This window comes from Coregonus clupeaformis, chromosome 9 (genome assembly GCF_020615455.1).
Source record: "Coregonus clupeaformis isolate EN_2021a chromosome 9, ASM2061545v1, whole genome shotgun sequence".
NCBI classification, from domain to species: domain Eukaryota; kingdom Metazoa; phylum Chordata; class Actinopteri; order Salmoniformes; family Salmonidae; genus Coregonus; species Coregonus clupeaformis.
This window is the reverse complement of record NC_059200.1, coordinates 1,761,349-1,785,482: the sequence shown is the minus strand read 5'-3', so window position 1 is coordinate 1,785,482 and position 24,134 is coordinate 1,761,349. Positions and strand designations below refer to the sequence as shown.

General features: G+C 43.2%; 1 protein-coding gene across 4 annotated transcripts in view; it reads right to left on the bottom strand.

The window, feature by feature from the left end:
• Positions 1–24,134, bottom strand: part of LOC121573560 (clathrin heavy chain 1) — a 75,493-nt gene that overhangs the window by 36,591 nt on the left and 14,768 nt on the right. For 2 of the 4 annotated variants that reach the window (XM_041885643.2, XM_041885646.2), the window contains exons 2-8: positions 12,794–13,001; positions 12,287–12,289; positions 8,549–8,817; positions 8,198–8,359; positions 7,825–7,938; positions 6,099–6,272; positions 185–382 (exon numbers count right to left, since the gene is read on the bottom strand). In XM_041885643.2, coding sequence (XP_041741577.1) covers positions 185–382; positions 6,099–6,272; positions 7,825–7,938; positions 8,198–8,359; positions 8,549–8,817; positions 12,287–12,289; positions 12,794–13,001 — 1,128 coding nt within the window. The remainder of the gene's footprint in view (positions 1–184; positions 383–6,098; positions 6,273–7,824; positions 7,939–8,197; positions 8,360–8,548; positions 8,818–12,286; positions 12,290–12,793; positions 13,002–24,134) is intronic. The other 2 variants (XM_041885644.2, XM_041885647.2) reach the window with 1 other exon arrangement.

The following is a 24,134-nucleotide window of genomic DNA, read 5'->3' as shown; positions in this document are numbered from 1 at the left end:
TGCATATCCAAAGTCTCTCGTGATCATGTGAGCTACTATTCACTTTGATAGTGTATTGATGTAACATGATATGGACAAACAGAAATCTGTAGTGGATATCAGAAAGTTTAACTTCCATTTAATTACAGCAATGTGATCAGACAGCCCCTGGAGGGAGACCCTGTACCGTTTATATACAAGTTACCTTTGGTGCATTGGCAGCCACCTTGGCAGCCTCAGAATAGTTTCCCCCGGCAAACAGGTTGTTGAACTTCCGTGCGAACAGCTCCTCGGCCCCAGCTAGGTTGTTACGGACGGCCATGCGCAGGGCCAGGTCTGGGTTCTGGAGCACATTGGTGATGTAGGGGATGATGTTCTCCTCCTCCACACACACTGACAGGACCTGGAGAGAGGACATGGGTGAGAGAGGAGTTTGAAAATCATCCATAAAATACAGACATAGGACCCAATAGACAAGAAACAATGGCTTTGTTCAATTGGGGGGGGGGGGGACCTTCGAGAGTTAGTGCTTTAACCCTTTACACTCGTGGCAATTGGTCTATATGGATAGGGCTAAATTGAAATGTTTCTTACAGAAGAAATATGGAAAGCATATGGGGCTTCCGAGTGGCGCAACGGTCTAAGGCACTGCATCTCAGTGCTAGAGGCGTCACTACAGACCCTGGTTTGATTCCAGGCTGTATCACAATGACCGTGATTGGGAGTCCCATAGGGCGGCGCACAATTGGCCCAGTGTCGTCCGGGTTTGGCCGGTGTAGGCAGTTATTATAAATAAGAATTTGTTCTTCACTGACTTGACTAGCTAAATTATAAAATACGATCTTACAGTGTTAGGCAGATCGTAATTTCGGTGTGCATAGAATGGAGTCATGCATTCAGAGGCGTGGTCCGCGGCAAACTTTCTTCACAATACAACAAACATAGGCTCATTCTGTTCAGGACAACCCAGGGTATAACTCATCTTGTAACTAAGTCAAACATTGATCATAAACGTTGACATTGTATTTACATGAGTTATATGATATGGAAATGTGAAGTGCACATTTGGACTCACGGGTGTTTGGCTTACTTGTATGACATCAAAGCGGTATTTATTATAATCCTCAACATATAATCTTTCAAAATACATAGTCTTCGTAATTTACAGCATTTCCCTCACTCAGACAACAAAAAATGTTGTGCGAGGTGCTAAAGTTCAGAACGGCTGTCAGTCAAAACCCATACAGAGCTGTGAAGCGCAGAGCCAAAGTTCTGATGTCATGTATAGCATGTTACTGTACAGCCACTGTGTTCCAATTTAGGCGTTTATCAGTGCCCAAATCTGCCATTTTCAACCCGCATACGGGTATGAGTGTAAAGGGGATACATGTAGGTATGCGAGGCTGACAGAAAATTATATTTCAGTTTAAACTAGATTAATTAAATAACATTGCTCTACTGACCCTTTTCTCTTAATCTCAATAGTGTTTACTGAGCTACTTGTTGACAGGGGGGTGTATCTACTATCCAGCTACAATGGTGTCTGTTTTTGTACATGGTTCCCATTGAAGGACATGTAGAGATGCCAGCGTATGCTCCAGATCAGGTTCCTAACATACAGGACGGTAAATGGTAGGACAGAGCCAGAGCTCTGTGTCAGTGTGTAAGGCAATCCCATCCACAAGTAAACAAAGGACACAGCCATGTGTGAAATGGAGGATGAAGAGAGAGAGGGGTGTTCGCTTTCTGCCAGAGAGACGGAGCTAGCTAACCATTTGTTTGTTCGCGCTTTGTACTTTTCCTCGACCAACCCAGATAGGCACCAGCTAGCCAGATTGTTTAAAAAAAATAAAACTCTGGAGGACTAGTGATCAATCAGGTGGGAGAGGAAGGTCAGCGGGGTCAAAGGGGGAAGGTGAGGGCCTGGACTTGGGGTACTACTGGCCCGGACTTAGGGTACTTTATAAATGCATTAGGGTCATGCAGGGCCTAGGTTGACATGCTTAATTATCTATCTATCTATCTATTCAGCTAGTAATAGACTACATTTGGTTATTATGGTATATAAAAAAAAAAGCTGTGTAATATAATTTAGCAATGTAAGACATTCTATTCTTTAAAATTGCATTTTGCATTAAGAATATATATATATATATATATTTTTACATCTCAAAATAGGACATTCACCCATGTCTAAGACTGCTACGTTTCAAAATATATATCGCTCTGGCTACAGAAGGCTAGCCAAAACAAATGCTAGGTGTCTTTTTTGTAGCTTTCTTTTTGCTGACTATCAACACTTTCTCTAAAAGAAATAAGCTCAGTGAGTGGACAAGAGCTTGAAATGGGCCTCTTTGAAATGGCCTTTGCTCCGTCTGTAGTGGCCTATACATACTCTAACTAACAGGCAGCCGATTCAGGGCCTGTCAAAAGCCATCAGCGCCAGTGAGTTAGTGCACTCACGACCATCTATGACTGACACTGCATAGTGCACCATAGACTCAGCTAGCTAAATCACATACTGTATTATGCATGCACATTCAACCACACACTCTTACTTCTAGGAGCTTTGATGGCTGGGATGAAAACAGAATTTAAATGCAGAGGGTAAACAGGGCATATTAGGCTAAACAATATGAACTGTTCTGGGAGCATTGAGCCAGGCCGTGGGTTGGGGCTGATACATTGTAATGATGGTAAATGCATCATTAGTGTGTCAGTGTAACATGTGCCTCTGGTGGAAGGTTCTATATGGGGGACTGGAGAGAGGAGAGGGGCCTCACGATAACAAGCCCAGCAGGTCACTGCCCACAGCTGTTAACAGGCATGACTGCACCTCATTCTCCCCTTCACTCAGAGAGGAGGGGTCAGAAAGACCACTCCCCTAATAATATTGTTGGGCTAATAAAGGGCGGGTGGGATGGAGGCAAAGAAAAGAGGAGTAAAATTAGAGCTCTTAGTGGAGATGTGTGTTTGTGTGTGTGTGTTAGGGTTGAATGGCAGGAACCTGGTTACCGAGATTATCGGGATTTACCCCCCAAAAACTCACTTTTTCCCGGGATAAATAACAGAAACTGGTGCACACGCAAGCACCCTCTCGTAGTCTTTCTCTCTCGTAGTCTTTCTCTCTCGTAGTCTCTCGCTCTCCATCAACTCCATTCAAATTGCATCTAAAATAGATAATCCTGTTCTAGATTTATATATATCCCTAGCCTACCTCTTTCAGGTAATACATTCAATGCAGTATTAGCCTTATATTTAGCTAATTAATGATGGGTTATGCTTACTAAGCTTCTAACTTATAGCCTCTGTCTCTTGCGCAATACGCACCCACCTGTGCTCCTTAGCTCTTGGGAGTCCCATGCAGGAAAAGCTAGACTAGAATAGCTTGCTGGACATTATTTTTTTAGTATTTCTTATACCAATAAACTATCAGAAGAGGGACGCAAGCTCTTGTTTGCTGAATGTTAAATACAGCAGCCAATAGAACTCACGGATAGTTTGAAAGAGCGAATGCGCGATGGCGGTAGGCTATAGCAGTTATTTATTCAGACCCATAACCTTTCAATCTTCGTGAAGAGAAGATGCCTTCTGCATCTAATACTAGTCCTATATTATTCAAGGATGTCATTAGAATGATGAAGATATGAAGGAAGGAATGAAGCAACAATAGAGAGAGAAAGAGGAGGTAGGCTAATAACAATAGGGGAAATATTATGCAAGGTATCTATGTGTCAGCCTACTAATTATACAAATAGGTCCCATTATATTTCAAACTTAAATCAAATTTGCTAGCCTATACTTGTAACTTTGTAGGCTGCATGTGCTGCACCAGAATCGCATGTTCTCCCTGCTTTATCGTGGTTTGAACGATGTGCGTAATTCCAGTCCATATAATACAGTATAATACAATATCGTACAGTAATACAGTTCACACTCAAAAAGATTAGCCTACTGGAGCTTGTTTCAGTTTTTTACCCAAGAGAGCATATAGCTAGCCACATCTATGGGCTTTTATGTTTTTCTGTCGTTAGTAATGTACAGTAGCCTATATCATATATGTATTGGATAACCGCACAATCATTTGGGCTTGGGCTCATTAAATGTATTTAATATATGGCTCAGGTAGCATCAGCCTTGAATTTGGATCAAAGATCTAATCAAATCCAAACATAAGCCTATTTATATGCTTGATAATGCTTTTCAATGACACTTCCGGTGTTACCCGTGAGAAAAGTTATTTACTCTCGGGATGGAACATTTGTAAAATACCGGGAGAATATTCAACCCTAGTGTGTGTGTGTGTGTGTGTGTGTGTGTGTGTGTGTGTGTAGAGGGGGATGTATTGACGTCAGTAGTAGCTAGAGGCAGAGAGAGGGATGAGCTGTGAGTCAAACCTTAGTGACTACAGAGAGCGGTGACATTATCAACTGTCAACACAACTGGTTCTGACAAAGTGAAAGTCATCACATCTCCCCCTCTCTTTTCTCCCTCTAATTACTGCAGAGCAGCTCTGTACTGCAGTTTTTTTTGCAGGGATTCCTCCATCCCAAGGTCAGTCAGTGCCTGTGTTACTGTGTTCCTGTGCCTGGCTGCAGACGCAGCATCTTGGACCCTGGCTCTTCCTCCTGACACACACACACACACACACTGACACACACACACTGGGAGAAAAGGAGAGGCGAGCCCAGCCCCACAGCTCTCTGTGTGGGACAGTGATGGAGAAGACAGACACTGTAGGACCTGCTTAGCCAGCAGGCATCCCTATTACCAAGGCATTATGCTTTTAAGCTATCCCAATTCATTCCAACTAATGAGCAGTCAAACCACACACACACACGACTACTGTGCCCTCGCATTCCAACTCCTGCAAGCTTGGCTACATCTTCTACAGCCAAAGGGAAGCAAATTAATCTTGCTGAGTTAGCGGGTGGGGCATACGTCTGTAAATCTACATTATATAAAAAATAAAGTATATTTATTTGCAGTGGTGGCCACGATTCTGCAATTTAAATGCATATAGGGGGAAAATGTACTGCATAGAAGCCCCAGCCTGCCAGTGTCTCTATGACATTATCATCCATACAAACTACAGCCAGTGTCTCTGTGCTCACTGCTCTATAGAAACCCCAGCCAGTGTCTCTGTGCTCACTGCTCTATAGAAACCCCAGCCAGTGTCTATCTGTGTGCTCTATGCGCCAGCAATGCAGGTCTGACAGCGTGTGTCTCAGATCAGCTTTCACTCCTCCACTTAATAATGCATGTGGTCTGTGGCCTGGCTGGAACATTATTCATCAGTTAGATGGATCCTGGTATCCTGCTGTAATGCCTTCACAGTGGAGGTGTGTGTGTGTGTGTGTGTGTTGGAGGGGGGATGGATCTCTCTCTGTTCACCTGTGAAACCCAACAACCTTTGATTATTTATAACGAACGGACACCTCATCGCTTAGATTGAGAGACTGAGTCCTCTGACAACGGCGACGACAGGCCGGGATAATTGTTAATCCCGTTCGCACAACTCCAGCTCTTCTTATCATCTATCCACCTCCCTGTGCTGCTTACCCCTGAACATATGGTAGGATATAAAAGAGGGTGGGATTATTAATGGTTGTCTTGTTGGGTCTTAGATGTGGTGGTGGTGGGTATTATATAGGGAGCTGCTTGGGTAATCAGCTCACGGTGGTATGTATTCTAGACCCAGCCTCCTCCTCCTCTGTTGTCCCTAGAGAGAGGCTGTATAATGTAGGGATGTATAATGCAGCAGTATTGAACCAGCGGTGGTATAGTAATGAGGAGGAACACACAGGGCTGGTTTACAGTGGAGCACATCAATAGTTACAACGCTAGGATTACAAGTAGCTTCATCGAGCTGAATGGATTACACTGTACTGTGCACTACAACTTGTTACATACAAAAGAGGGGGTGTAAAATAATCAACACATTTGTGGTGGATGAGGGGAGTTCTCTTTACATTGTAAAATGCTGTGAGCGTCAGAAAAATCTATCAATCAATCAGGCCATATTTCTGTTATTTCTGTCTTTCCAAGAACGTGGTGATAGAGAAGGTGGGGATAAACGAGGTTGGTATAGAGGAGGGTGGGAGAGGTGGTATCTGTACCTGTCCTTTCCTGTTGACCCCGATGATCCCAGCGGTGGCTTCGTGTTGGGCCGTGACAAAGATGGTCTCCCCGCTGATCCTGTTCATGTAGATGCAGGTGCCAGTCTCCAGGTCATACAGGTGGATGTAGCCATATTTGGTGATGAGGAACACCACATCCTGCTTGGAGCTTATCTGAGAGGAAAAAGGCAGAATTTGTAAAAGCAGAGTACTCTAAGGTTGAAAAAAAAAATCCCTTCAAGGGCAGTACAGATGTCTTTCGTTCATTCATTTATTGAATTTAATTCATTAATTCATGAATATCCCTTTGAGCATGGTTTAGTTATTCATTACACTTTGGATGGTGTATCAATAAACCCAGTCACTACAAAGATAGAGGCGTCTTTCCTAACTCAGTTGCCGGAGAGGGAGGAAACCGCTCAGGGATTTCACCAGTTACAGCGTTTAATGGCTGTGATAGGCGAAAACTGAGGATGGATCAACAACATTGTATTTACTCCACAATACTAACCTAATTGACAGAGTGAAAAGAAGGAAGCCTGTACAGAATACAAATATTCCAAAACATGCATCCTGTTTGCAACAAGGCACTAAAGTAATAATAATAATATTAATAATATGCCATTTAGCAGAGGCTTTTATCAAAAGCGACTTACAGTCATGTGTGCATACATTTTTATGTACCCTAGCATTACAAGCACCATGCTCTACCAATTGAGCTACAGAGGACCAGCTAAAAATGTGGCAAAGCAATTCACTTTTTGTCCTGAATACAAAGTGTGTTTGGGGAAAATCCAATACAACACATTATTGAGTACCACTCTCCATATTTTCAAGCATAGTGATGGCTGCATCATGTTATGGGTATGCTTGTAGTCGTTAAGGACTGGGGAGTTTTTCAGGATAAAAAAAGAAATGGAATGGAGCTAAGCACAGGCTGGTTCAGTCTGCTTTCCAACAGACACTTGGAGATGAAATCACCTTTCAGTACGATAATAACCTAAAACACAAGGCCATATCTTGCTTACCAAGAAGACAGTGAATGTTCCTGAGTGGCCGAGTGACAGTTTCGACTTAAATCTGCTTGAAAATCTATGGCAAGACCTGAAAATGTTTGTCTAGCAATGATAAATAATAATGGGCAAATATTGTATAATCCAGGTGTGCAAAGCTCTTAGAGACTTTCCCAGAAAGACTCACAGCTGTAATCGCTGCCAAAAGTGATTCTAACATGTATTGAATACTTATGTAAATGTCATATTTCTGTATTTTATTTTCAATAAATTAGCCAAAATGTCTAAAAACATGTTTTCACTGTCATTATGGGGTATTGTGTGTAGATGGGCAAGATTTTTTTTTTTTTTTATACATTTTTAATTCAGGTTGTAACACAACAAAATGTGGAATACGTCAAGGGGTATGAATACGTTCTGAAGGCACTGTATGTGCTGTGCCACAAGGTCAGGGTGTCCTTGGCTAACAGTGGCTATCAGTGTTTAGTACAGTCCACAGCTACCTACTAGGCTTCCCTTGGCTAACACTAATAACCTTCTCACATTACTTCGCTGACACGAACCGTACTACTTTTCTTTTCATATTGGCCTTTCCAGCATGTAATTATGGTGGATCCACGCCAGCACAGTACAGCTTGTCTTGGCTCAGTAGTGTGAAAGGGGTATAAGAGTGATAAGTACAGTACAGTCCATAGTTATTAGCTATTACGTACCTGCATGGCCACAGGGAAGTCGTTCTGAGCCTCTGGAGGGAAGAACACGTCCACTGCTTTCTTTGGAAAAGGCTGGTTCCCTGTGGGTGGGGTGCCCACCTCAATGATGTGCAACTACAATAGAGATGATCATTAGAGAACAACGTTATTTACAGTCATCTACAATGACGTGCTTAGCCAGCGGGCAAAACTGGCTGCAATGACATCAACACAACCAGATTTTAACCTGTTAGTTTTAATCTGGTTATAATTATGTCATTTCAACCAGCTTTGCTAGCTGAGTATTGTCAAGTGAAAATGAAAACCATCTCCACCAACCAACCCCAATATCCAATAACCCCCCTCCCCTCAGTACCCCAGTCCTTTGTCCTACCTTTCCTCCGGCCTGTCCTCTCACAGCAAAGCAGAACAGTGTGGACTCCTCTGTGTTGCCCTCCATTTTGAACTGGGCGAAGCCGGCGGCGTGGCCCTCGATGGGCTGTGACACCTTCCTGTCCACAGAGTACAACTGCATGGCGCCCACCACACGGTTTTGCTGCAACAGAGAAAAAACATGTTCATTATGTTCATTACAGGGCAATGGCAACATTCTCTGCTACAACGATGAGTCAAGTTTGATAGTGCATAGCTAGGTATATGTGTGTGAGATTAGGTATATTCACTGTCATTGAGTTAGTGTGTGTGTGTATGTGTGTGGGTGTGTGTGTGTGTCTAAGACTGTAACCTGTGCGGAGATGCCGATGAGCAGTAGCCATTTCTGCTTGGCGTCAGTGCGGTAGTTGATGATTTGACAGCCCGCCAGGCTGGAGTGCCGGTCAAAGACTTTGATTGGCTGGGAGTCCCCCTCCATGCTCCAATGGTAGACGGCATTGTCGGTCACAAGTGCCACTGTGTTGAGGGAGATCCACTTCCAGAAGGTGACGTCGTCCGTCATGGTGTGAGCCTTCATCTTGCTCTTCATCTCAATGTTAAAGATCTGAAGGGTTTTGGCGGCTGAGAGGGGCAGAGGGAGCAGAGAGAGGCATCGCATGGGAGAACAACTCGTTATGGCTACTCTGAGAAGTCAGCAAACACACTCACACACAGGTCAGTCATAGAGAGCCACAAACACACGTCGGACTGAGGGAAATGTGAAGTAAATACCAAATTCCACTTGAGTAATGAGAGTCAAGCTTGAAATTATGGTAGTCATGGCCCAAAGAGAGCATCAGGCAAGAAGGACACCATGACGCAGCAGTCAGAGATTAAGCAAAGAAATTAAAAACAGACAACCACTAAAATCTTACATATCAGCATCCAGGTCAATTATAAGAGACAAAAGGAGAAGGACTAATACTTAGACAGTATTAGAGGGAGAGGAAAGATATGTTGCACAGTGGTTGGGGACTGACTAGAAAAGGACACCCCTATAAAAGTAATGAAAAAGAGGGGTTTTCAATATTGATTGATTAAGACTGTACCATTGTACATTGTTAGATGTTATTTTACATTGTTAATATACACTGAGTATACAAAACATTAAGAGCACCTGTTCTTTCCATCATCTAGACTGACCAGGTGAATCCAGGTGAAAGCGATTATTTCTTATTGATGTCACTTGTTAAATCCACTTCAAATCAGTGTAGATGAAGGGGAGGAGACAGGTTAAAGAAGGATTTTAAGCCTCGAGACAATTGAGACATGGATTGTGTATGTGTGCCATTCAGACGTTGAATGGGCAAGACAAAAGATTTAAGTGCCTTGGAACGGGGTATGGTAGTAGGTGCCAGGCGCAATGGTTTGTGTCAAGAATTGCAACGCTGCTGGGTTTTTCACGCTCAAAAGTTTCCAGTGTGTATCAAGAATGGTCCATCATCCCAAGGACATCCAGCCAACTTGACAACTGTGGGAAGCATTGGAGTCAACATGGGCCAGCATCCCTGTGGAATGCTTTCGACACCTTGTAGAGTCCATGCCCTGACGAATTAAGGCCGTTCTGAGGGCAAACTGTGTGTGCGGGGGGTCAACTCAATATTAGGAAGGTGTTCCTAATGTTTGGTATACTCCGTGTATCAATGATGGATAGGTTAGAAAAGGTTACTCACCTGTGTTTTGTTTGATTAGTTTTGGGTGAATTAACGTCATTAAATAGGTAAGTTAAAGCCTTATTAAGAAGCATTAATTAATGTATTCCCTGTTAATTTTATCGAAAGTTAATTGTAAATCACAGAAAGCAATTCACTTACAAAGCATCGGCAGCCACATTTAAAGTGTAAACAAAATCAACAAAGTGAGTTTTGATTGGACCATATTAAGCAATTGGAGGTGCACGTGAGAATCTGCATGGTACATGTTGTGTATTCTGCTTCTCACATCCCCCAGGGTCACTAAACCATCACATGATAGATTTAGTACAGTGGTAAAGAGGGAGGGCAGGCCCTGTCTGAATGCAGATTAGGGAAGAGTAAGAAGAGATGGTAGATAGCTATGCTACTATGCTAGAAGATCACGGCCCTGCGTTTCCCACTACATAGTTCTACAACCTGTAATTCCATCCTACAGTACAACATAGATGATTGGGAATGAGACTCCAAATAATGGCAAATCATGACTGCTAATCCAGTATAATCTCACAACTGCTTTCTGCTTCAAAACGAGAGTATCATTTATTGGCACAGTTTATAGCATTTGCGTGTTTTTACCATCTTAGGCACTGAAAGTCCCTTTTCTCACATTTGCCACTCAACTTGTGTCCTTTGGTCATATGTTTGTGAATGAAGAGTGGGCTCCAAAACTAAATTGCAGGCAAGTCAAGATTGCATGTAACAGTAATACTATTTGGTTATTGTTGACTATATCTACTCCTGAAATCAGTATATAGGCCTATTGGCTGTAGCCACATAGACCGATAATGAGTCCCTCCTCCAAACATTGTGTAATCACACAACCATCCTACCCTCACAGGTATAAATTATAAATAGCATACAAGTGGACAACTGGCCCTTCGGTACTGTGCTATTTCAGAAATATTAGTTATTCACTCAGTTGCTAGAAATGAGCCTTTCAGATATATTACTGGTTGCTGAAACCAGGCAGTCAGGGAAAACGCAGGGTCACAATACAAAGAAGGGGAGACAGGAAGCTAGGAGGACAGGAGGACACACCGAGCACTACTGTCACATGGATGGGGTCTGTGTCAGTCTGTCTGAATGGAATCCCAGGAAATATGTAAAAACCAGGAGGTTTGTTTAAGTGGTTTGGGCCTGTGTAAATGACATTAGGATTGGTGGCGGGGATGGGGGTGGAGAGGGGCAGTGTTGGACCTACAGGGAGGAGGACGACTCTAATTAAATCTACTGGTTTAAACCAATCAAAGGGTATTTTACTTTAACGACCAATCAATTGGTGGCTAATCTGATTTTCAGCCCTCTGGGCCATGGTAACTCGTCAAAGGGCCCTATTCATCATCTCTATACTCCTTCTGGTCTGAAATATACACTTGCTACATCATCTGATAGGGTAGAATATCAGAGGAAGACTCACTGGATATGTGTATAATCTAATCTGAGCAGAGCTACCATCAGAATACGGGCACTGATTCAATCAATATCATCACCCAGGCCACGTTCACTGCCTCTAACAGAGGGAGGAGCAAGGATCTACAGCGATAGTTAGCTAGCTATGAGGGAATTCTAAATCTCTCAATAAAAGAAACAGATTACATCATGAGTAACCTAGCCCATGTCTACTTACTGCTTTACTCCCAACTAATGTGGTCTCGTTTCAGGATAATATATAACCTAAACTTAGAGCCATGATAAAACTACATAGCTCTTATGACAAAGGTAGTGATCCCTATTGGATCCCATGGGTTTTGGCAACGTTACATTCAAACACAGAGGAACTGGGGAGGGAATCGAAATGGCAAGCAACAAATTTGTGTCAACCCACAATATTTCCACCCCCAAACAGATACTAAATCATTGGTACATCTAAGAAACCATATTGATGTAATGCCAACATTCAAGCTAGAAGGTTGTGAAAGATAAATCCTGTTTAGATTGGCCTAATAGTTAGATAATAGCTTAAACATAGGTGCATGAAATATAGCATGTATGAAAAAATATATGTGAATGGATTTTGGTAATGTAAAAATAAAAGTTCTGATTCCATAATAAAACTCCTGCCACTGTATTTTGACAAAATGATGTCTATCTGTGTGCATAGACATGTTTTGGAATAGAGTACAAGTGGGACTGGAACAGTGGGAGTCAGTCTCAAGCTGGATGATAACATGGTGATGATGTGTCTAATATGAAAGGAGAGACTGGAGTGAGTGTGAGAGTGTGTGCGTATGCTTGTGTGTGTTTCTAGTGACCCTAGTATCAGAATTGAACAAAGTCTTATGGTTGTTTTTTTAATGCTGATTTAAAAACAGGATTTAAAACTTCCACAACTCAGTTGTACTGAAATTTTAACTCACCGTCTGCATACACATAAGAAAGCCGAAAAAATAATAAAAAAGAACAAACAAAACAGAGAAACAAAAACAAAACATAAACAGACAAAGCAATTATGGCTGCTGAACAAGACTATCAATGTACACTACTGTTGGGTCATAGGTCAGTAAGACTAATGTCTGGGCCAATCAAAAATACTTTACAAAACTAAATAGAAATAGCTGTATGTATGTGGACATAAACAGATGTTTACTTCAACACTGTATGGACATTGGATGTTGACAAAAATCTGCTGGCTACAACACAAACATGTCAAAACTGAATCATGAAGGCAGGCCCATTAAGGGTTAAATGCTGCTGTACTATATCAATAAAAACATCAACACAAGTGTACAAAATGGTAGGCCTGTTTTACATAGGATAACTTGATAATTCCAATTGTTTCCCAGGTTTTTAACCTCTTAAAGGGATTTTATCCTGGTTAAATTAAGTCTAAATGAAATTCAGACTGTCAGTTTTAACTGGCTTACCTTTAAGTGCGATGACTTTGGAAGCAGGGTTCATGATGGCGCTGTCTGCAGAGATAGGCCTGCGGATGGGCGTGTTGGGGTCGGCCATGTCGATGATCACCACCTGCGCTTGCTCGCCCACCTTCTCTCGGATACAGATGAACTTATCAGACTCCATCGTCAGAGTGCTGAACCCGATGTTGGCCGGGTTGATCCCTAAGTTTTGGAGCTGGGGGGGACGAGGACAACGTTAGGAGCTATTCAGCTTTCAATTACCTGGGTAGTAGGAGAATATAAACCAGCTGGAATGACAGGAATACCTTTTGAGTGTGTGTGTTTGTGTGTGTGTGTGTGTGTATGCATGTACAGTGCATTCAGACCTTCACTTTTTCCACATTTTGTTACGTTACAGCCTTATTCTAAAATTGATTAAATACAACATTTCCCTCATTAATCTACACACAATACCGTTTAATGACAAAGCGAAAACAGGTTTAGAAGTTTTTGCTAATTTATTAAAAATAAAAACGGAAATACCTTATTTACATAAGTATTCAGACCATTTGCTATGAGACTCGAAATTGAGCTCAGGTGCATCCCATTTCCATTGATCATCCTTGAGATGTTTCTACAACTTGATTGGAGTCCACCTGTGGTAAATTCAATTGATGGACATGATTTGGAAAGGCACACACCTGTCTATATAAAAAAGGTCCCACAGTTGACAGTGCATGTCAGAGCAAAAACCAAGCCATGAAGTTGAAGGAATTGTCCGTAGAGCTCAGAGACAGGATTGTGTCGAGGCACAGATCTGGGGAAGGGTACCAAAACATTTCTACAGCATTGAAGGTCCCCAAGAACACAGTGGCCTCCATCATTCTTAAATGGAAGAAGTTTGGAACCACCAAGACTCTTCCTAGATCTGGCCGCCCGGCCAAACCGAACATTCGGGTGAGAAGGGCCTTGGTTAGGGAGGCGACCAAGAACCTGATGGTCACTCTGACAGAGCTCCTCTGTGGAGATGGGAGAACCTTCCAGAAGGACAACCATCTCTGCAGCACTCCACCAAAGGAAAGGAGGAAAGCAGGCACCTGAAAGTAGCTGTGCAGCGACGCTCCCCATCCAACCTGACAGAGCTTGAGAGGATCTGCAGAGAAGAATGGAAGAAACTCCCCATGTACAGGTGTGCCAAGATTGTAGCGTCATACCCCAGAAGACTCTACGCTTTAATTGATGCCAAAGATGCTTCAACAAAGTACTGAGTAAAGGGTCTGAATACTTATGTAAGTGTGATATTTACATTTTTTATTTGTAATACATTTGCTAAAATTGATAAAAACCTGTTTTTGCTTTGTCATTATGGGGTATTGTGTGTACAGTCGGTCAAAAGTTTTGAGAATGACAAGTATTGGTCTTCACAAAGTTCGCTGCTTCAGTGTTATGAGATATTTTTGTCAGACGTTACTACGGTATACTGAAGTATAATTACAAGCATTCCATAAGTGTCAAAGGCTTTTATTGACAATTACATTAAGTTTATGCAAAGAGTCAATATTTGCAGTGTTGACCCTTCTTTTTCAAGACCTCTGCAATCCGCCCTGGCATGCTGTCAATTAACTTCTGGGCCACATCCTGACTGATGGCAGCCCATTCTTGCATAATCAATGCTTGGAGTTTGTCAGAATTTGTGGGTTTTTGTTGGTCCATCCGCCTCTTGAGGATCGACCACAAGTTCTCAATGGGATTAAGGTCTGGGGAGTTTCCTGGCCATGGACCCAAAATGTCGATGTTTTGTTCCCCGAGCCACTTATTTTTCACTTTTGCCTTATGGCAATGTGCTCCATCATGCTGGAAAAGGCATTGGTCGTCACCAAACTGTTCTTAGATGGTTGGGAGAAGTTGCTCTCGGAGGATGTGTTGGTACCATTCTTAATTCATGGCTGTTACTAGCAGCAATATCTTTGTCTGTGAAGCCCTTTTTGTGCAAAGCAATTATGACGGCACATGTTTCCTTGCAGGTAACTATGGTTAACAGAGGAAGAACAATTATTTCAAGCACCACCCTCCTTTTAAAGCTTCCAGTCTGTTATTCTAACTCAATCAGCATGACAGAGTGATCTCCAGCCATGTCCTCGTCAAAACTCTCACCTGTGTTGACGAGAGAATCACTGACATGAAGGCAGCGGGTCCTTTTGTGGCAGGGTTGAAATGCATTGGAAATGTTTTTGGGGGATTAAGTTCATTTTCATGGCAAAGAGGGACTTTGCAATTAATTGCAATTCATCTGATCGCTCTTCATGACATTCTGGAGTATATGCAAATTGCCATCATCAAAACTGAGGCAGCAGACTTTGTGAAAATTAGTATTTGTGTCATTCTCAAAACTTTTGACCACAACTGTAGATTGATGAGGGAAAAAACAATTTAATCAATTTTAGAATAAGGCTGTAACGTAACAAAATGAGGAAGTGTCAAGGGGTCTGAATACTTTCCGAATGCACTGTATAATAAATCAATCAATCACACCATAGTAGGCCTCTCTCACACAGGCACACTGCATTTCTAGAAACATCAACATTTTCATTGGACTCAACTGTCAATTGGTGCCAGACTGACTGGCTATGAAGTGGGAAGAGAACATAGGGAAAGGGCATATTCAAGCAGAAGGCTATTTAGAAATACTTTGAAGACATTCGTCAAAGGGTCTTCACTCTTCTACATGTTGCAGCTTAGTTAACTTGATGGTAATAAGCTTGACAACAGTATCTGCAGGTTGTGTGGTTATCTGCAGTTGCAGCACATGGGATGGATGAATGGCCTTTGTGGCTAAACAACAAGTGTTATGCCAGGGGTTTAATATCAGGTCAGCTGCACACAGTACTTAAAAGGGGTGTGGTGGTGCTGTGCTGCTGTGACTGAGTGACTGGTGATGTCATTGAGCCTGACACTGAGCAGCACCCCAACAGAGAGATGATCAGAACAGAGCAGAGCTGCATGGTCTCTTGGGGACTGGGCGGGGGACCAGGGTAGGGAGGGGTGATGGGAAGTGATCCTTGGCCAACGTTTCATTTGGCAGCATTTCACCATTAAGTAACTCTGTTGAAAAACATCTCTGGACCCTTTTTCAATGTGGACTCCAAAGTCCTGTTCACAACCTCATACTACATTTGGCTCAGCTCATAGTAATGGTCTGACAATACCAATTAGAACTCCAACTAGTAATCATGTGCTGAACATTTTAGGTGTGCCAGCCAAACAAGAATGTCTGATGATGACGAGGCATTGTGGTGATGCCAAAACACCCCATTCCTGGGGCTCTTTGAATAGCTGGTCCAGAAAACTCCTGCAGGGGAACATAGGTGCTCTCAGGGCAGGTATAGCTTGAGTTGAGTACAAGCCCTGCTCTGATCTGTTGTTGAACTCACTGCTGACAACATGACAGAGACTGTCTGTCTGTCTGTCTGTCAGCCTGCATGAGGAGGAACAACGAGTTAACCTGTTTTCCAATAACAAAGACCTGTGGGAGGCCAGATCACCAACATCACACCAGCTGCCTCTCAGGCACCACTCTACGGTCACCCTGTCTGTCTGCCAGGCCTGGCTGGCATAACACCTACAGACCATACTCACACATAGAAACCCTGACACAGCAACAACCTGCCATCTGCAGGGTAGCAGCGGGAGGTGTTGCTGCATACTGTGCCCATGGGCCTATCTAACATTGATCTATCACTATCCATGGCTACATTTGGTGAACCTTTATTTCTAGGACAAGTTGAGCATGTTTTTCTCAACATTGTTTTACTTTCTCACCTTATTCTACTTCTGTAGTAATGTGGGAGTGTACATGTGTATATTGAACTGGGACTGCAAGGCATGTGTCAGTTTGTGATTCTGATAGTGTAGTAGTAGCCTACAACCTGCAGGTATTTGTCTGGGTTGAGGCTCATTGATTATGCGGGCCATGGAGCTCCTTCTCCCTCCAGGGCTATTAGGGGCTGAGGGAGAATCCTCCATCTATCTATCTATCTATCCATCTAGCTGTTCAGACTTGAAATGCAGCCAAAACCAACTTTGCTTTCAGATCACATACCAGACACTGAGGAGAGTTTAATTTAAACTGAATGGAAAAAAACAGGGCGCTCTCCATCAAGACACACACAGACACACACACAGGGCTGGAGGTGCCACCTCCGCGCCTGCAGCTGGTATGGTAACTGACAGGAATAGAATCTGACAGAGAGAGGGGCAGGGGGAGGCGTTATGTAATTGTTACTCCAAGCAGTACACATCTCTGATTCAGAACTATTCTGTACACAGCTGTTTGGCACAACCCCCCATGGCTCACCACAACTACTCACAGACATTTCATTTTTACATCATATCAGATGACAGCTTCATTATTTTCTTAAAATAATTATTTATTAAACAAAAAGGCCAAACAACGTACAATTTGGGAATGTAAGCAAAGGATTTTATTCCTCCCCACAAAGCAAATCAGGCCTTTTACCACTGGAATTCCCCTAGCTAATGCCCTGGAGTGCATATGAAGCACAAACATGGAGACCTAGCCTATTCAAATCAAAACCAGTAGCCGGGTTTATGGGTTACTGGTAAAAAGACCTTATATTTTTTTATTAATGTTGCCTAATGAACAAAACAGTGTAGCCTAGACCTGACAATTTGAAATAATTCAAACGTACTCTCTTGCTGCACACTGTGCACAGGTCAAATGTTAATTTGTTGTTTAAATATCCAGGTAACACAGATACCAGTTTTGACTGAATGAAGCCTGAGGGCATAGCTAAACAAGAGAAAGCACAAGGGTCAATACCCCACCCCTGGCCTAGCTCACTGGTAATGGGCTAACATAAACCACATTTCCAGGAAGGGCTCAACAATACCAGGACCTGAACCTTTATCAATGGTGAGACTCCACAACCACACCAGGCAGGCACCGCATTCTTTCACTCATGTGTAGCCTCAGTTCTTCCTTTTCAATTACATATCTACCCTACACACAGACAAAGTCCCTTGATGAAGACAAAAGTCATGGAAGTAGACTCAAAAGTTGTGTAAAAGCAGAGGAAGACAGGGGCCCAACTCACCAAAAAAACTCCCTCCAGCATGTGGCATTTTATCATTGTTTCGTCCACCAAGCAAGGAGCTTTTGAATGGAAGTTAATGAGTGTCGGTCAACAAAAAATATGTATGGCTTATTTGTTACGTGAAGTTTATTTGATCTAATAGAAGTTTTGTAATGCTTAAGTTGTTACAAGTGTACTGATATAAGTAGGACGTGAGATCCTGGCAACTTTGATAAAAAAACACTTTATATTGGAGTCATCTCGAGATGGCTCTGCATATTCATGGCATGAGGCTAGTAGCATTGAATACAGGCGGTTGACGTCAACAACCCTCATCGAATATTCAAAAAAGGCTTACAATAATGTATCCACCAATCCAAAGAAAGGAGCTAGATAGCCAGCCATGCCACTTTGTGGACAACGACTCCCATTGTTAGGGCGGAGAGACATGCATCTTGTCAGTATATCCATAGCCTTTGGTAAAAGTAATTTAAGAGCCTGTTAAAAAGCTTCTGGGAGTGACAGGTTAAAGAGAATGGTCAGGGTGAAGAGGGAACTCTCCTTTATCATTATAACAGAAGGGACAAAAAGGGAGATAGCTACCCATCTAATTGTATGGTAGAAATTATATTATAGGAAGTTGCACATCAGTTCCTGTACACCCCAGTTCAGAGTTCTATTTACTATGGCCCTGATGACATCACAGCATCTTGGGCCTAACCATCTCTCATTGGCTGGAGGGAAGCCTTGACCTCAGTGCTATTTGTCGGTGGTAGGGAACACTGCGCAAGAAGTGCTTAAGACATAACGATCACTAAGTGAATTGAACAGTAGACAATGGAGATCTGCTGCAGCCCCTAGCCAAACACGATTCATCCCTCAGTAAAGACACGGTCACATTTAGAACTGCCTGCCTACCTGTTCACTGTGGGTGACATCAGCAGCACACGCACACAGAAACTCACTACAAAGGCTACCATCTCCCTAGAGATAACCTTGGCCTTATCCAACCCCAGAACAGAACACATACTACCACAATTCTTCAACAGATTCAAGGCCATTCTTTAAGAGATTCCATGTATAAAACCAAAGTGAGACTGATGACAGGACTATGATGAGTTTGAAACGCACCTGTTTTAGTGGCTCTGACGTAGGGCTGCACAATTAATCAAATTCACATCGAAATATTGACATTTGCAATATCTACATCGCATGCAATATTTTAATAACGTCACTGAGCCAGGTGTAACGTCCATTTTTATAGTTCAATGTTTTTTCTCCACTTGCAGCTACTTCCCACACACACACACACCAAGCCACGCCCCATGTCACTCAAGCAGCCCAGTTCCTCCTCCCCACTGTTAGATTCACTATAAGTTTGCATACTGTTCTGTTAGGTCAAATGCAGTCAACCCATTATTCCAAACAAGAACGATGCCGCTTTCTACTTAGCTTTTTAATATAAATCATTCAATTTCTATGATTCCAATGTTTTTGATCTATACTGAACAAAAATAAAACGCAACATGTTGGTCCCATGTTTCATGAGGTGAAATAGAAGTTCCCAGAAATTTTCCATATGCACAAAAAGCAGCGCAAACGGCCTCACAACCACATGTAAATACACACCAGCCCAGGACCTCCACATCCGGCTTCTTCATCTGCGGGATCGTCTGAGACCAGCCACCCGGACAGCTGATGAAACTGAGGAGTGTTTCTGTCTGTAATAAAGCTCTTTTGTGGGGAAAAACAAATTCTGATTGGCTGGGCCCAGCTCCCCAGTGGGTGGGCGAGCCTATGCCCAGTCATGTGAAATCCATAGATTAGGACCTAATGAATTTATTTCAATTGACTGATTTCCTTCTATGAATTGTAACTCAGTAAAATCGTTGATAGTTTATTTTTTTGTTCAGTATATATCGCAAGTCAAATCACAACATTTTGAATCGCCGAGCAGACAAGGTGAAAAATCTGTCAATGTGCCCTTGAGCAAGGCAATCAACCCTAATTGCTCCAAGTCGCTTTGATAATGGCAGACCCTGGCAGTGAACCCACTCCGAGGGTGTCTCAAGGGTAGTTGGGATATGCAAAACACACATTTCCAATTCACACATGCGTATAATACAATCTTGTACATTTGTTAAATAGGACAAATGAGCACCCACCTAATAACTATTATTATGATGATGGACACACTGATCACCAATGATCTTCAAAATGTCCAGTGCAAAACATCCTACAAAAATTACTAAACTCCCATGGCTGATAATCGAATGGAATATATGTACAGTAGGCTACATATTTGAAATGCTGAAGCCCTAGACATGATGCCACATCTTTCTAGTGTCTTGCTGTATATGTGCCAAAGAGTTTGAGGGAGTCAAACATGTCTCGGTGATGCTGTTGAAAGTGGACAATGAACTGATCGCTTATTGAGAGTATAGGGTTATCCTATCCTCTGGTCCTAACATCAGTCATTCCACAATGGACTAGACAGATTTACATGCTCTCCCTCTCCCTTCTCCATCGGCTCCCTCTATTCTAAGGAAAAGCATTTCATTCAATGACTCAAATGTAAAAAAATAAAAATAACACGAAAACCACAATAAAACAGGAAAATGCAGTCCAGCAGGCAGGCCCACAGTGCACTCACCATCTCCACTACACAATGAATGTGTTACACCGACCGGACCCAAATAACTCAGCTCAGACAGATAGATGTTGCATTAGAGCTGACAATATTGGCGCCGATGGAGAAGGGTGACATCTTATGAGTTCCAACCCAACTTTGCTATATAGTGACGGTCGTTGTATGTGGCAGGGCTTGCAGACTATAATGGATTACAAAAGGGAAACCCAGCCAGGGGTTGCCCAGCGATGCAGAACTTCCAAACGAGCTAAATGCCTTTTATGCTCGCGTTGAGGAATATAACGCTGTGTGATCTCGCTCTCCGTGGCCGAAGTGAGCAAAACGTTTAAACAGTCCAGACGGAATACCAGGGTCTGTTCTCAAAGCATGCGCAGACCAGTTGGCAAGTGTCTTCAGACATTTTCAAATCTGTCCTTGTCCCAGTCTGTAATCCCAAAATGTTTCAAGCTGGCCACCATTGTCCCTGTTTCCAAGAGCTCCAAGGTAACCTGCCTAAATGACTAATCGCCATGTAGCACTGACATCCTGACGGGCCGCCCCCAGGTGGTAAGGGTAGGTAACAACACATCTGCCACGCTGATCCTCAACACGGGGGCCACTCAGGGGTGCGTGCTCAGTCCCCTCCTGTACTCACTGTTCACCCATGACTGCATGGCCAGGCACGACTCCAACACCATCATTAAGTTTGCAGATGACACAACAGTGGTAGGCCTGATCACCGACAACGATGAGACAGCCTATAGGGAGGAGGTCAGAGACCTGGCCGTGTGGTGCCAGGATAACAACCTCACCCTCAACGTGATCAAGACAAAGGAGATGATTGTGGACTACAGGAAAAAAAAAAAAAGAGGACTGAGCACGCCCCCATTCTCATCGACGGGGCTATAGTGGAACAGGTTGTGAGCTTCAAGTTCCTTGGTGTCCACATCACCAACGAACTATCATGGTCCAAACACACCAAGACAGTCGTGAAGAGGGCACGACAAAGCCTATTCCCCCTCAGGAGACTGAAAAGATTTGGCATGGGTCCTCAGATGCTCAAAAAGTTATACAACTGCACCATTGAGAGCATCCTGACTGGTTACATCACTGCCTGGTATGGCAACTGCTCGGCCTCCGACCGCAAGGCACTACAGAGGGTAGTGCGTACGGCCCAATACATCACTGGGGCCAAGCTTCCTGCCATCCAGGACCTCTATAACAGGCGGTGTCAGAGGAAGGCCCTCAAAATTGTCAAAGACTCCAGCCACCCTAGTCATAGACTGTTCTCTCTGCTACAGCACGGCAAGCGGTACCGGAGCGCCAAGTCTAGGTCCAAAAGGCATCTGAACAACTTCTACCCCCAAGCCATAAGACTCCTGAACAGCTAATCATGGCTACCCAGACAATTTGCACTGGGGGTAGGTTTATGCAAGGTTTATGCATGTGAGCTGTTGGTGAGACAACTTGTCTCACCTCGCTGGCTATCAGGTCAACAAGGTGGTCATGTCCAGCAATGTACAAAGTGACTCATTTCAGGGAACTAGGCGTATGTCGCACATCACTACTTCACAGGAGAGCCATTTGAATGTAAACTCTATTTTTTTATCAAAATGCAGAAATGCCTTCTGGAACATGTGAAGTTTTCAACTTTCAATAACAAACTTGTATGCCATCTGTAAATGCGAATAAAAGTATTAAAATTACGAGCCTAGTTGGTTTAGCCACAGAAAAAGACAGGAACCTTCCCGCTAGCCACGATTGACTGATAATGGATGGGCTGGACATTCCGAGAGATGAGTTCGGATTGGTCTGCCATGTAGCACGCTTCGGTCTATAACATGAGCTGGTCAGTATGTGTAGGTAATCCTTTCTAACGTGTCTTTTTTGAAAGATATCACATAGTAGAACTGCAAAGATGTTGCTTTCCATTTTCTGGAGGACCGAGTTTTGAAATCAGTGGAATGCATGGTGGAATTAGAGTATGATAGCTAAGGAGATGGAGAAACATTTTGCGTTTTATTGCAAATATGCAGACGGAGTCAAATAGAGAACACACAGAAGGCTGATGTATAAAACAAAATACAAAATGGGTCATGGTTTGCAGGGTACCAGAGAGATTATATTACAGATTACAGAATCGCCTTAACAATAAAGGTGAGAATGTCCTCGCCAACTGCAGCATTCTGGTACATGGAATGTGAGACAGAGTGGTCAGCACAGTCCAGAGCAGCGAGTTTCCCAGCAGCCGCAGGCCAGTCCAGTGTTGTAGTAGCTGCATCCGTCTGATACCAAGGAGTGTTGTCCTGGATGTAGGATGGGATGTTCCATCATGAGTGACAGAAGCCTCCACAACAACACCGCAATCTGCCACAACTGCATCAGAGGCAGTCACTGGCTCAGTTTCCATATCAGTCTGTGTCCACCTGAGCTCCACTCCAATCGCACAGGTCGTTGAGGTCACACACACTGTCACTCCCACACACATTCACCGCATGCGCACACACAATTTGCTGCTGCTACTCTTGTTCATTATTTTACTCATCTATCCTGATGCCTAGTCACTTTACCCTGCCTTCATGTACATATCTACCTCAAATAACTCTGCACATTGATCTGGTACTCCCTGTATATAGCTCCATCCTTGTGCATTTTATTCCTTGTGTTACTATTGTATTTGTATAATTATTTTAAAATTATATCGTTGGAAGCATTTCATGGTAAAGTCTATACCAGTTGTATTCGGCGCATGTGACATAACATTTTATTTTAAATTTGATTTGAGCAAAACGTTTGTCGGTCTACACTGATTTTCTATGACCAGGCAAACATGAGTGCAAGCTGGGCAGGCACTAACATAGCCGCCCCCACATAGCCATGCATGACATCACTGAGGAGGAATTTGGGTGAAACCAGAACAAACCTACACCATTATACACGCTAACCTGGAAGAGGCTGGAAAATCACTAATTTAGTCATGAGGCTGTGTCCTCTCCTCTCCTCACACAGACCTGGTGTTGGGTTACCTACCCCTTGGCACAAGCTGGATTAGCGGGTTTTGGCACATTGCCGGCGAATCACTGCATTAAATATGACATGTAAGCCAACACAGCGGGGATGCACAAGTGACAATACTTGACACAGAAGAGCAATATAAGAAAGGAGAGTAGATAGAGTGCGTAAAGAAAGTGAGTAAAGAGCAGGAGAGACTTGAAAGATGACGAAAGATTGAAGAGAGAGACAAGAGGGGGAGAGAGAGACAGACAGAGAAAGAGTTAGCGTCACGGCTGACACCACAGCGTGACATGGTTATTTATCCGGCGGGTGTCCTTGTCAAAGTTCACTTTGCCACGGCAGCATGATGAGAGCGAGAGAGAGATATTGGGGGAAACTGAAAGGCAGAGGGATGAAAAAGAGGAAAAGAGCGAGGGAGCATGATTCTGAGTGATGCTCCCTGCCAGGCGATTGACTCTGCGGGTGAGTGCTGTGCTGTGGGAAGAAGCAGACAGACAGCCACAAGGTAACAGTAAGTCACTCCTCACCCACCATCAAACCTCTCCTCATATATCACCATCACCACTACCTTTACAAACAAGTCTCTCCCACTCCACTGTCATTGTCACAATGACATGAAAACCCCTAACTA